Source organism: Coffea eugenioides, chromosome 2 (assembly GCF_003713205.1).
Source record: "Coffea eugenioides isolate CCC68of chromosome 2, Ceug_1.0, whole genome shotgun sequence".
NCBI classification, from domain to species: domain Eukaryota; kingdom Viridiplantae; phylum Streptophyta; class Magnoliopsida; order Gentianales; family Rubiaceae; genus Coffea; species Coffea eugenioides.
The window spans coordinates 10,726,980-10,742,168 of NC_040036.1; the positions used below are offsets into that span (position 1 = coordinate 10,726,980).

The 15,189-nt window shown below is 36.5% G+C and overlaps 1 protein-coding gene across 1 annotated transcript; it reads right to left on the minus strand.

Moving 5' to 3' along the window:
- Positions 1-1,223: 1,223 nt before the first annotated feature.
- On the minus strand, positions 1,224-10,718 carry LOC113761751 (double-stranded RNA-binding protein 2-like). The gene is made up of 4 exons (XM_027304864.1): positions 10,662-10,718; positions 10,193-10,441; positions 3,736-3,955; positions 1,224-2,478 (listed from the first exon to the last, which is right to left on the minus strand). The coding sequence occupies exons 2-4, from the start codon at positions 10,436-10,438 to the stop codon at positions 1,535-1,537; spliced, it is 1,410 nt and encodes a 469-aa protein (XP_027160665.1). The 5' UTR covers positions 10,439-10,441; positions 10,662-10,718; the 3' UTR covers positions 1,224-1,534.
- Between the last annotated feature and the right edge of the window lie 4,471 nt (positions 10,719-15,189).

The following is a 15,189-nucleotide window of genomic DNA, read 5'->3' on the forward strand; positions in this document are numbered from 1 at the left end:
TATTCGATTATAAAAATTGGAAAATAAAATACAGAAGATATGAGATTAAAAAAAATTAAAGTTTTATCTAAACATTGGAAAATTTTTAGGAAGATGACTAGTTAAATATAAAAATAAATTCTGAGGAGTGCATTTCCAAAAAACCACTCCCTCTAACCCACAAGTTAAAAGTCATTTTTTTTGGAAATTCAACTTTTTATGAAGACATGTAATCATTATGTCTACATAAGGTGGTATTGCATGAATTAACATGTGTAATCTTTAAATTTACAACATCAACTTGGTAAATGGGTATTGGGATTTTATAAAAAATAACTTTTTAAAATGGTAAAATTGAAAAGCAACTGATATTTTGTGTTGACTTTGAAATAGAGAAGGGAGACTTTTATTTTGAAACATAAAAAAAAAAAAAGTGAAAACATGATACAAATAATGAAACAGTGGGAATAATTCGTATCCAACTAAACGGACCCTAAGCTAATGAAAAATGTGGATGCGAAGTATCTTTTAACCAAGTCATTCTGATCGTAATTCCTAAACTAATAGTACTTCATTCTAAATTTCTACCCTTTTATTATTATTATTATTATTATTTGATGATTCTCATAAGATAACAATTGCAAATAATTACTATCTTACTTCCTCAGCTAAAAAAATCTGCCATCACCGTTTCAGAATCTAGTAAATTGTGAACATGTACCAGAACTAACCTAATTAGACCGATTGATGCATCATAGGTTCGTTCAAGGTCGCTTATTGAATTTCAACTTCCGAACGAACAAGAGGAGAATTCCTGAATAGTAAATGCTATCAATATGGCATGTCAAAATTTTTGAGTCGTCTACCATCTGATAAGTTGATAAGCTTACTAAAACAAACACGAATACCTGACAAGATGCGCTTTAGTATTAAATCTGCTGAACGCCAAAGGTTGCAGAGAAAAGTCTCCCCGGTGATTACATCGATGACCGATGGTGACACCTGATGAAAGGAGAACTTGGCATTCCAGTTTTTCGTTGGTTAGCATCACATCCTATAATTTATGTCCTTTGTCTTGTCTGTATGAAATATAAAGCACCGGCTATAGCCCCGGTGATTACATCAATGGCGGAAGGCGATACCTGTTGAACGGAGAATTTGGCATTCCAATTTTTCGTTGGTTAGCATCACATCCTGTTAGAGGGTATCTGAGTTCAATTCCAGTGTTGCCAGTGATGCCCAGCTATCGTCAGGTCATGTCCAAAAGACCAAACAAGTGACTAATTTAAAGATCCATGATATCAAACTGCTCAAACACTTTAATAAAGATTATCCAAAACAGCACTTAGTAATTAACGCAAACCACTGCTATTCCTACACGGGAGGAAAAATAAAACACTAGAAACTGAAATCTACTTTAAAAACTTATAGAATTCCACCCAGTACAAACACTACGGTTCTGCATGACTTCTGGCTGACTTTAAAGCTATTTCAAAGCCCCCAGTCCCCATTAATCTCCAGCACAGCTTTCTGGTTTCTGCATTCCAGGTCCCGTCTAAGGTGTTGAGCAGGCTGGAGAACCAACAGATACCTTTAGAACTGGTAACTCAACTCGAACTGGCAAAACTTCAGAACTTGGTTTGATGCTAGAGCCTGACGGCACCTCAACAGGAATAGCTGGAGCTTTAGAAAGCATTGGCTCCTGAACTACACCGGAAATTGCCTTGGCACTTATCGTGTTCTCTATCTGAGTTTGGGGAACTTTAGAACCTAATGGCTCCTCAAATTTAATAACTGGAGGTTTGGGAAATGGTGGCTCCTCCTGAATGGCTGAATCTAACAAGGATAACTGCTCCAGCCGAACAGGTGGAGCAGAGTAACTGGGAATTGCCTGCCTTAGGCAAACAGGCGGAGCCATACCTGATGTTGGAGGCCTCATCAGCCGAGGAGATTGAGAAGGTGGGGGAATTGGTGGCGAAGAGTAAACAGGAATTGCATTGCGAATAGTTACTGGTGGTGCAATTCTCTGGTGAGGGCTAAAATGTCGGATGGGAATGTAGGGTGCTGCTCCAGCTGCAGGGAACTTTTGACACCTGTACCAATGGCTCTCTGTGGGTAGTGAGAGATTATTATTAACAGCAGGACTTGATGGCTGGCCTTGAGTTGTCTTAGGACAGATCACCATCTCATTTACGATCCCCATAGGGGATCTGCTTTGAGGAGATATTTTCGAGCTTATTGAACTGGAGTTTGCAGCTGCCATGACAGCTCTATTGCGGGCTGGTCTTGGACATATAAAGGGAAGGATTTTGGATGATGTAGCTGGAGGCTGCATTGAAGTTGGAGGTTTCGTGTTCTGTGTTGGAAATCTAATTGGAAATGTTTCTTTTGCCAACCTTGCCTTAAAAAGGTACTTCTGCAAGGCCCGTGCTACAGTTACATGCTCCTGCTCGTCATTCTTCGCCTTTTCTGAAGTTGAAATCTCAGACTGCTGCACCACTGGACAGATATAGGGAAGGCATGTCAAGCAGACTTTACAGGCATCTAAAAGTACAGTACAGAAAGTCAAATATAAATATACAGAAGTGCAGAAATTTGACAATATGATCTGAATTGTAGCAGTTTTTGGGATGGTCAGTCAACTGAAACAAACATCCAAGGGTCAAGGCTGCTGGAAACCAAGTCAAAGGAACTACGGAGCTGCATACCTGAAATAGCAACCACCTCACAAATTTTGCACTTTCTTTTAAAAGTGCCTCAGTGAATAGCAGGTCCACTAGTTCGATTGCAATAATTAACCAGATAATAAAGGCAGATAAAAAGAAAGAGCAACATTCACAGAAGACAATCTTATGGTCACATATTACTTGGGATAAATTGCAGAGACAATTTATTGCCGTGTAATTTGGAGTTCTAACCAGAACCATATTCTCCTATTAAAAATTGTAGTGATGCCACTTATAAACCTAGTGAAAATTCAAATAAGACCAAAAATAAAGATTCCAATGTATGACAATGTCACTATACTGCCATAACAAAGCACACCCTGTAGTTCTATGTATTAGCCTATTAGGCTCACTCCAGGAATCCACACACAAAAAAAAAAAAAAAATGGAATGCTTGTGATACATTTTGGTGTAGCATTGCCAAAATAAAGCTCTCACTTCCAAGCAAAAAACAAAAGATAACAATTCATATTTTTGTGATCTGCTGTAGTTAATGCCCAAATTCTCAAGTTTTAAGAGATAAAAACTGCCAGAATGCCAAGAAGACAAAGCAATATATTTTCCAGAGCCTTTGGCAGTCTACAGGGCATCCTGTTCTAATACTGTTAAGTTTTGTCAGAGTTGTGTATCAATCACAATGCTCTTGCAGCATATAAGATAGGAATTAGAGGGTTTGCCTTATTTCTGGGATCGCTTTAGTTTTGGTCTTTCCAAGTTTCCTTCCCTTCCCCCCTTTACCAAATAAAACCCAGATAAAAAGGTCAGGTGGCTGTTAATTAACATTCAAATTGTATAAAATCACACTGGATACAATATCTCATAAGACACGTTGTTCTCCTCTACTTGTATGTTACGTGCAAATTCTAACAACTTCTGCATAACACTAAAGCAGGGAATTGCAGTGTAATATCTGTAGATCCTAAAGTCCAGCCAATTCACTCTTTATCCTCTAAACAGTAAAAGAATTAAAAACAATTCCAAACAAATTAAATCTTAACAGCAATTATCTACATGGATTTAGCTGGCTCACTTAATTTCAGAGATGTCCAAGCTGCCATGGCTGCATTCTTTTCAGCTTGCTTCTTATTCTTAGCCGGTTCACCAGTAAATATTATTCCTGCCAACTCTACAGTGCATGTAAATACAGGTAGGTGTCCCAGGCCTGATCTAAAAGTTTCGTAAACTGGCAATGATGCTCCTACTCTTTGAGAAACCTCCTGCAAGAGATTCTTATATACACCTGTCTCATCCTGCAAGTTACAAATTGTAGCACACTTAATCAAATATCAACTTATACAATTCGAAATCCCACTTGCAAAAGTAAAATCTGATGCAGTTGGAAGCACGTAAAAGAAGCCTTATTAGTATAAACTGTATAGCACATCAAGTAAGATATCGTGTATTATTGTTTCATAATAAGAGCCATAACTATCTATGACAAGTACTGACTGTGGTAACTGATAGATACATCGAAAAAGATCTTCATAATTCAGTAGCAAATGGTCAGGCAGAAAAATTTCAGAAGCAAGGAGTTCTAGGTTGCACGGCAAAAGCACATTCATTTGTTGGAATCCAACAAATTTGTTTACAGAATGAGATGAAAAAGACAAAATGACAACAAACTCAATTGCATTATACATAAAACTTAGTCACGCTTATATGCTAGGAATCTAGGGTTTTATCGCTATAGTCTCAAAATTCAATTCTCACTTATGATTTTATAAAGTTCCAATTGCTCTAGTGAAGCAATACATGAACAAAGAAACCTCTAGAAAGTAAAGACAGGAAAGATTAATCATCATAGATTGAGCATCTTTGTCCCCAGCTTCCAGTTAACCCAGTAATCTATATATAAGACAAGAACCCAGGACTCTTTCTGTCTACATCTCTCACAGCTTAACAAGATGTAAACCGCCAGTAGAAGTGAGCAACGGAAAACATAAGGTGACTTTTGTTTTCAATTTTATATTCCTAAGGAGCTCAATTCATCAATAGCTCTTTTCCAACCATAACTGCTAATGTTGTAAAGCATGGCAGGAATGAAAATAAATTATGCACAAATAGAGTAAGTTGCATAAGATTGTCCAATTTCTAAATCCAGGATCTCCCCTAACCTGCCCTTAGTGGCATTAGCAGAACCACTTGACGTTCGACACTTCCTCCCCCTCTCCTGCTCCTCCTTCCAAGTTTTCTTCATCCTATTAAAAGCATTATTCCATTTATGGTTTTTTAATTCAATCACTTTATCAAAACCACTCAATTTGAAAACATCAATATCATCCCCCACTATGATGAACAACATGGACTCAATCTTAACATGCAAAACAAGTAGCTGATTTGATAATTGTTCAACTAGTTCTAGCCGTCTGATCCTTCTACATCTCAAACCAGAACTATACTTGTCATTTTTTTTGGGGGGGGGGGGGGGTTGGCGTTTCAAGTTATTTATTATCAGCTTCAGGCATTTTAAATTATTACTAATTAAAACCAAGGGTTTTGGCACATGAATCTGTATCATATGTTTAGCACAGTAACTTACATATGAAAGGTTAACAATATTGCCCACCTAACCATAGGGAACTAGCACCACCCCTCTTTAGGGGCATGAAGAGGCAGAGAATATCAGCAGGTAGACATAAATTTGGAGTAGTCACCCGACAGCTTACTTTCATTATGATCATATTGGAAAATGAAATATTCAGTGTATATGCAAATATGAGGGAGAAAATAGGCAAACAAAATTTGTCGTACAATCGTATGTGTATAATTGAAGAGCTAGGGTGGCAAATGCACTCTCCAAAGCCTTGTCCAAGGCATCAAACTTCTGTATTTTGGAGCTTAGAAATAAAGAACGATACAAATATCAAAAGTAGAAAAACAGAAAAAGACATTGTCACTGGTATGAGTCAGAAATCCCGAGAGCCATGGTAAAAAGGACTTCTGGAGACTCACCAAAATCCTAGCAGCCAGTGAGCTGAAGGGTTCACTGCTAGCAAAGGCTTTCAGAGCAACCTCAGCAGCAGAATGCTCAGCCTGGCGAAGTGTGGAGCTAAAGTTGGGGCTCTCAAAATTTTCACCATTAAAGTTAACTATGGCCTTAAAGCGAGGAGCGTGATCTGGACCTTCTCTTACAAAACTATATGAGGGGAAGTTGAAGCAGCTCTTTTGAGCAAGCACATGTAGTCGATTCTTATACATCTCTATGCAACCAAGAGAAACTTCAAGACGAAACAAGAGGTTTAGCTAGTGACTGGAACAGTGAGCTCAAATAACTAAGGCCAGAGATTTATGGTTCATGTTACACATACAAGGCCTTTATATAGAGAAAGGCAGTACTAGACGTTGGATAGAGGAGCGTAGGAAAATAAAAGCTTACCAAGAACAGAGATTGTGAGGCAAAGCACAGCGCTTAGTTGTTTGCATTTGTTTTGGATTGGAAAAGGCAGGACCTCGTGACAAAATGTTGGTGTGGCTGGCTGTAAATTTTAAATAGTGGCTGAGTATGACGGTGTTTTAATTCGACTATTAAGTCTGCAGATATCCTTAGTGGAGAGTGAGCAGGATATTGCGTTTTCAGAAGTATTTTAAATCTGAAAACATGCAGGAAAGGAAATTTCCTTTCAACATTAATTCCTCCGAATAAGTAGAAAATAACTGAGTAAGTACATAAATGGTAGTTGAGATTTATCCCTTTCCACTACTTAGAGAAACAATAAATTAACAAGATTTGCAATATTAATAACAGGTACATAGCACAGGATAAGACCGTAGTGGGCCTATCGGCAATCTGATCTTAGTTGTACTACTGATAATACAGCAAATGTGTTCTAATGCTTTTTTCACCCCCTTGATATTTTGGTACTCCTAGATGTTAATTACCCATCATATTTCTGCTTTTCTGAATTGCTTCATGAGGCATATTTTGGATATTCATGTTTGATTTCTTGTACATGCACGTTTGTGCTTGTGTTTGTATGTGTATATCAGAGAGAGAGAGAGGGGACGGGGTAACAGAAATTGTCACCTATGATTCGCTATGCGGATGAAAAAACTAACATTTTCTCCCATTTTAAGACATTTCATAGAAAAGTGAAAAGAACTCCGACTCTTTTAAGGACATGGGTATGGATAAACCTATTTGGAGGCAAACAATTTGTAAATCTTGTTCATGTTTCTTCATGTGTTACAAGAAAAAATCCAAAATTTTCATTAATATGAAAAGTTTGAAAAGTCGTTTTGAATCCTATAGCAACTTAAAAATCACATTTTGTAATATAGAAACAATTTCAAGGAAAACATACAACAAAATTTCAAGGTGAACATATGATAGAATACAGTTATTTATCTTCCACTAGTGTGCAGTATCTTAAAATTTAGCACTGTTCACATCTTTTTTGGCATACTCTAGAATAAAAAAGAAAAGTGTCAAAGAAGTAACATACAGTCATTTATCCAGATGCCCTGATCCTAAGTTCTTATCTTCCTCAAAAAGACAAAGGCAGATTATTTACTCTCATAACAATTCTAATTTGAATCCAATTTACAAGAACCAAACTGAATCTTAACAAAGATATAACACAGTCAATTATCTATCCTCATCCTAAATTCTTATCTTCCAGAAGTAAGAGAAAAATCATTACTTTCTTAACAAATCTAATTGAGCTTTGAATCAAAGCAATACTCATTTCAAAATAATACTAGCATCTAAAGTTTACTCGCTATCCTGCTTTACTCAATCTCCATTTCTACTCATGTTTGAAGAATTCCCCTGCATAACATTTTAGCAAAAACGCACCAATTGAAATTTTCTTTATAAGTTCCAGATAATCGAAATTTGAAAGCCCTTCCCTAAGTTGTTACATTATTTTTGAGCGCTAAGTTGTTAAATTGATATACCTAAAGGCTAAAATTTAGCTTTCGGAAAATTGACGCTATCCTATGGTAAATTTAGCTTTGAGAAATGACTATCCACCAAGCTATGAACGACTGTCTATATGAAGGAGCACTCAAACAGATGCAGCCATCAAGTGCATTTACTTGAGATACCAGTGCAAACACTTCAGATTTAAGTGGAAATGAATTACCAGTTACAAATGGCTGTCTCTGTTGTTTCTATTAGGTCTCTAGATCGCCCATAAACAAAATCTCTTACAGTTTCTTATGTGCTTCCTTATTTGGAGAGTGTGGTTTCATATGTGTACCTAATTTTTCCTACTGGGGCAGGATATGCCCAAATAAGCACATAGAAGGAGAGCTTTAAAATTCTGGACTGCCTAAGTTCCAATGTTCTGCATGAAATTTTCAAGTTTGATCTAGAAGATCCTTGAAATCCAAATCTCAAAAAGTCCGAAGAATAGATTTGCCAATGTCTACATTCAAGAACAGGAAATCAGGCTTTTCAATGAATGTCAAAACTCAACAAAACTATACACCAAAAGGCCATTGAGCTGAAGCATCGTCAACCCTTTCTTAAGCTGAAAACCTCGTACATCCGAGCTGAGGCATTTGTGGCAGAATAATTTTACACCATACAATGAGGAGAATATTGTGGAATGATTTGACAAGAAGTTTCAATAGCATCAAATCGATATCTCCATGCAAAGAAGAATCCAAAAACACTTTGACTAAAAGACTGAAGTCATTTGTCCCTGCAGTCATGTGTCTTCAACTATTTGAAAAGAAAATTTTCGTGCAATGGAATTTACATATTGCATCTGTTATTATCACACTTGGCCATAACAGTTTTACATTTTAACTTAAAAGGCAACGTCTTCAAAGATTTTGACTTCATCCATCAAGTCCACTCAAGCTACAGATGAAACTGTATATACTTTGATAAATACTCAACAAAAATTTCAATTCAGGCCAAAAAGAATGATACAATGATATAGGCTGCATAACAATCTTCTTCTGAGATTCATTCCAATAATTCTGTATTGGATATAAGTAATATGTTCCATTTTTTTTTTAAACGATAATAACCTACATCCATGTTAAAGAATTTTTTTATTCCGAAATGTTAATTTTGTCACTTAAGTGTCACGCACCAAAGATTTTTTACTTTTCACTCAACGAAGCCACAGAAATAAAAAGGCATCTTCTAAAGTATTCTACTTAATTGACATTGGTTTCGGCTCCTCCATGTCTTTTTTCCTGATATACTGGGAAATCTTGAAAAGAAACAATCAGAATATCCAATGACAGCCAATCACGAGGTTGTCTCAATTCTAAAATGTGCAGACAGATACAACAATAAAGCATAGGAAAATGACACTAGTTAAATCTCCGAGTGCGTCTTAGTAAGTCTTGGCATTCCCAATACCCCAAATTATATTGACTGTCATTGACAAGCCACGTCACAAAGAAGAAAAAAAGAATACGCCTGGACAGATTCTCAATGTGAATTTACCATTGAGCTAATAGCCCATTGTGCGAGCCTCCCATAGGGGCCCACTATGCTCAAAGCCAGAGAAACCGAATCCCTCTCTTTCCCTTTTTGGCCCCCATGTTGCCACGCCGGGGGGCGGGGGGGTGGGGCACAGGGACGTATGTATCTACTTGCTAACTGTTACAAAAGAAACCTACTAGGAAGTAGACATGGTTAGTTATGCCCAAATTATGCAACTTTTTCCATAGCTTGACTCCAGCCTGAGTCTCTGAGATAGTTATTTGAACGATATCCACCGGACACTAATGAACACCATTTTTGGCACCCAAAATAATTTAGAGCTTGTAAAGGAGGTACATTAACAGATATATTCATAAATCTCAAATTATAAATTCTGAAAATTGAGTAAGGGGAGAAGTTTCACCTCCACTATCTGATTAATTTAAAAGGAAAATGAGTGAAGTTACCAATTTCTCTGATAGATACCCCCTATAATGCACACTAAGAAGAAACCTAAGGATAGCAATGCTTAATAGTCAACATAATAAGTAGGGTTAAAGTTGGATACACCTAGCCAACTTCTAGCTCCTTTACTAACAGATGGCTCATGCAAGTGTCAACTGTAAGAAATGCAAGTCACACAAGCCTCATGCGCACAATACATACTCTAGGGTATGTGAACCTCCGCAGCTAGACATTTCAAAACATATAGGCACCTAGAAGCAAAAACAATCATCTGTGATAGCAAATACTCTATAGCACCCGTCAGCAGACTGGGCAAAAATACATAAAGCCTCGAATATGGAAAAAAAGAAGAAGAAGAAAGAATGAAAGCCACAGCATTTTCTCATGTAAGTACGGTTTCACAACAAATTGCCATGAACATCCACAATGCACACAGTGACTAAAAATCACCAATTTCACTCTCCCCATTTTCATTTCCGCTCTAATATTGCAAACTGAAAAACGCACTAGCACAAAGTCACCATAGCAACAAACATTTCAGCATCAGAAGCAGACGGAAGAAATTCATCCAAACAAAAACAAAGGAAAAAAAATCCAAAACCCTAGCTAACGGCTGAGCTGGAAAAAAACTCACCAGAATTCTGGCGGCTAAGGAGTTGGAAGGTCCACGGCCAGCAAGCGCGTTAAGAGCCATCTCCGCGGCGGAGTGCTCCGCCTGACGAAGCGTGGAGCAGTAGTGTGGACTCTCAAACGTCTCGCCATTAAAGTTAACGGTAGCCTTGAAACGCGGCGCGTGATCCGGACCTTCTCTTATACACGTATAAGACGGTAAATTGAAGCAGCTCCTCTGCGCCAGCTCTTGCAGCTGGTTCTTATACATTTTCTATCCCAAAATTTAACTTAAATTAACCAAAAATGAAACTATAATCTTCTCCTCCTCTTTTCTGGAAGATTTCTAGAGTTTGCTCAGATCATCCATGATGAAATGAGATCGAAAGAGCATGGAGTTAGGTTTCCACATAATGTGTGTGTGAGTGTGTGAAAAGTAGCAAAAACGAAGTGAAAGAGTGAGTTGAGGACTCAGCGAGCTGAGGAGAACTCACTCGGGGAGGAGCAGCAAGTCCCGAAGGAGAGAGGGCTCAATTTGACCTCTCTTTCGCTGGTGAACTTTAAAAATGACGAAAGTCCGGAGAAAAGTGCAGCGCTTCTCTTTGTCGGTATTATTTAATATTAATCTCGAACTCGGGATGGGATACCATGCGGCAGTATGGGTGATGGAGAGGTTCATTCTGCCGTGGATCGATCAGTCCGAGTTGATGGAACCGGACTTGTAGGTTGATTTGAGGGGATTTAGAGGTCAATCGTGGGGAGTAATGCAGGAGATAGTAGCTGAAGGGGTAGTTTGAGTTTAATAAAGAGATGCGGTTTTACTGGGGGAGGGTATTTAATAAAGTGACCGGTAATGACTAATTACTGCTGTAAATGCGTCGGAAGTAGGGTTCTGGATCTTATGTTCTCAAATTAGTCTCTATCCCCTCTGTCCCTTCTTTATACAGCTGCCACGTGTTTCTAACTTCTTGATAAGGCAAACTCAAACAACTCAATAATAATTAATTGACAAGTTTACTCAAAACCAATTAAAATAGATAACTCAAAAAAAAAAAAATTATTTTAACAAAAAAGAGTCTTGTTGGTAGGGATGTAATCGAACCAAGTCAAGCTCGAGTATTGCTATACTCGAACTCGACTCGACTCATATATATCTAGGCTCGAGCTCGACCGAGTACAAAAAATCGATACTCGAAACTTGACTGGAGGAACTCGCTTTAAGCTCGAAACTCGACTCGATAAGGCTCGACCTTTAGTCAAGCCCTTTTTGACTCGACTCGACCAATTATGTTATTACTTTTTTGCCATTATGAAATTTTATTATAAAGAAGAGTTTATTATAAATTCCGTAAAACTTATACCCATAATGGTCATTTTATAATTATAATACATATATATTATTTAAATTATAAATATATTATTTAAATACCCTCAACTCGACGAGTAGCTCGACAAACACCGAGCCTCAAAATATTGGCTCGAAACTATACTCGAATGACAATCGAGTAGCTCGAGACTCGACTCGAATTCGGCCAACCCGAGTTCAAGCCAAGCCGTTGACCGAGCTACTCGATTATGACTCAGCTCGCGTACATCCCTACTTGTTGGCCATACACGTAGAAATCAACTAAAACTCTTCTTTATTTTTTACTCCAAATCATTTTTTTCTTAAAACCTAACAAGTATTTTTAATTTGAGTTATCTGTTTTAATTGATTTTGAGTAAACTTGTCAATCAATTATTATTGATTTGTTTGAATTTGGGTTATCAAAAAGTTAGAGATACGTGGCAGCTGTACAAAGAATGAACAAAGGGGATGGAGACTAATTTGGGAACAAAAGATTCAAGATCCGGAAGTAGGGGATATCTGAATTTTTATGGGAACAATTTTCTACAATTAGTAGGATAATTATGATTTAAGGGAAAGCTACTGGGTTAATTATGAAAAAGTGGAAGTGATTACAGCATCTTAACCATGAGATTTGATTTGTGCATTTGTATCAAAATTTTACATGATTTTCTTATGAAAATTTTTTACGTTTTTCGTAAATATATTTTTTAATCATTTTTTTACTTCACATACATCAAATTGTTATAATATATTTTTTTACAAAAAAAAAACTCTAAAAAATGACAGTCCAAACAATGCGTTGCTAGACAATTTGTTTGTACTGCAAGTTCTTATAGAAAAATTCTCTCAATACATTTTTCAATCGCTCTTTCATTATCACATACATTCTTATAATATATTTTTTTACAAAAAATTGCCATCCAAACGAGCTATTCTTTCTTTCTTTTTCTTTTTCTTTTTTTTTGTCCACTAATTTTGATAGCAATCACTGGCAAATGGCACTTCAAACAGTAGCAGCCCTAAGAATAGCTAAATACCTAATCCAAAGAGGTCCGACTGTGACAAGTCGCCTCTACTAGGCTTATTTATAATGACCAAGCCTCTTGCGTCCTTCATTTTCTCTCCTCTCCTTTTCTTTTTCCTTTTAGATCAATAATTTTTTATTTATTTTGCTGAACGTCAAAAATTAAATATACCTTGCGTTACTATTCTGAGTCACTGTTCGGAGGTATTAATTTCTCAATTGTCATGTCAATTTTCTTTTCTTTTGGAAATTATGTGTTATTTCCAACATACACAATCACATGCACCTTTGTATCTACGTGACCCTTTTTTTTGGGTGAGTGAGTGAAATAAATACCATGCACGAATAATAGTCGACAACATATGCATCGTAAAGAAGTCAAACTCCATCTAATGTGGTGAAGCTTAAATGAATTTATTGTATTGCCATAATTTTGACACCTCGAAAGTTGAGAAGCAATTAGAAATTACAACAACTGGAATAGTTTGCTAACCATTTTAGGTAAATTACACTAAAGCCTTCGTGTAACGGTAGTTACAATAACTTGAAATACCAGCACCTTGTGTTTTGTTGTACCAAACGTGGAGATGATTGAATGATAGAAATGGGGATTTAAGTTACGCTTGGATTACGAACTTGTTTGGATTGTTTTTTTTTAGTTTTTTTTAAAATTATACTATAATGATTTGATGTATGTAACATAAAATGATAATTGAAAAATACGTTCATCGATTAAATAAATTTTTTTTAAAGAGAAATGACAATCCAAACAAAATATAGGCCATGTTTGGTGAAATTGAGTTTTTGCCAAATTTGTCTTTTATCGGTCAAAAAATTTCTCGAAGTTTTTAAAATGCACGTTTCAAAATATCTAAAACACACAAAAAAATTTTCCTTCATTTTTTCTTCTTTCACCTCAACCGACCACCATATTCGCTATGCGACAACCTTTTCTGGTGCTGGCCACCTCTTTTTTTTCTCTCATTTTCCCTCGTTTCCCTCCCCATTTGCCAATCTAGTTGCGAGACCAAATTGCGTGGGGGAAGGGGGAAGGGGAAGAGGAAGAGAGGGGGAGAGGGGATGAGAGAGGAAAAAGGGGAGAGAGAAAAGTAAAAAAAACAATTTTTGTTTCAGTTGTTATAAATTTCGGTTGGGGGAGGGAGAGGTGGCGGGAAAGGGGAGGGGGAAGGGAAGGAGAGGGGGAGAGGGAGAGGGAGAAGAAGGGGAAAGAGGAAAAGAAAAAAAAATTTGTTTATGCTGCTGTAACTTCCGCATGTTGAGGGAAAAGGGGAGGGGGAGAGAGAAAAAAGAAAAAAACTTTTGTTTCTTCTGTTGAAGAAAAAGAGTGGAAAGAAAAGAAAAAAAAAAACAAATTTTCCATCTTAAAATTTTTTTCACATTATAGTGAGTTATAGTAAAATTTTAGATAAATACCTAAAAAATTCATTTACCAAACGAAGCATAGTTTCACACTTTTACTGTAAGTTACCGTAAAGTTTCAAATAAAAACCCAAAAAATTTATTTACCAAACGAAGCGTAATTTCACACTTTCAGTATCTATGCATAAAGAGGTACTAGTGACAAACCGAGAGAAGTGGAAATTGGGCTTTCCTGGACAGCGCTTGCCGTTGGCAAGTCCCGAAGAAATGGGACATTGTACATTTTAATATAGCCCATCTTTTTTTTCTGAAGTATAGCCCATCTTCAATTACGCTTGAAGACTACAATCTGCTTTCTGGATGACGTTACCTTTGGTTTTTGGTGCTTTCCAACTAAATTACACTTGGGCTTTAGATTGAACATAGCCCATTTTCAATTTGACGGAAAAATTTTATGCATATCAAGCCTTTTATCTGGGATCGGTCGGACACCGTCCGAGGGTTCTCCTATCTCTATCAAGATTGCAAATTTTTTTTTATCGTTGATAGGGTTGCAAATCTATTTAACTTATTATTTATCACAACTTGACAAGCCAGCAAACAAGAACAGCAAGAGGTGTCCAAAACCCCTTTTCGTAATAGAATAGGATTTTAAAAAAAGGTTTTTATTTATTTATTTTTTTTGTTCCTGGTAACAAGAGAGGAGTTGCATCTACTAAAAATGTCATAGAGTAATTTTACAAAGCCATAGACCCCTAGAAGCATCCTTAAGGTTTTTTACACGTAAAAAGGGATTTACAGTTGAACAAAGCAAAAATCCTCATTTAATATCACACTCTTCTTGTCCATGGCATCCGCACACCTATTTACCTTCCTAGAAACATGCTTAATTGAAGTTTGCTTGGAACATTACCAAAAACCATCATGAAAGTAACAAATTTGCAAGTTGAACTGGAAAGCTAATTGCTAGAAGAGACAGATAAAAAAAAAGACTCATATGATCCACACGAGTAAAAGTGAAATTACTCTCCAATTATTGAATGTAACCACTTAAAATAGAATCTTGTGTACGAAGTATATATCTCTTTTATGTTTAAAATAATTTTTTTATACACTATCAATATATATGATTTTTTGTACACTAACATATTTACATTATACTGATGTACAAATTATAGTTAAATTAAAACTCATAATTTAGATTACAAGAATTCAGTAATACACGCTTTAATTGTTCTAATATTTGAGAGTGCTTGATCGCTATCTA

Bases quoted from the DNA above. Each gene is read 5' to 3' on its own strand.
- LOC113761751 (XM_027304864.1), bottom strand. From the start codon at position 10,438: ATGTATAAGAACCAGCTGCAAGAGCTGGCGCAGAGGAGCTGCTTCAAT. The intron at 3,956-10,192 runs GTGAGTTTTTTT...TGTAACTTGCAG, and splicing joins CCTTAGCCGCCAGAATTCTG to GATGAGACAGGTGTATATAA. The intron at 2,479-3,735 runs GTGAGCCAGCTA...ATATCTGTCCAG, and splicing joins TTGGACATCTCTGAAATTAA to TGGTGCAGCAGTCTGAGATT.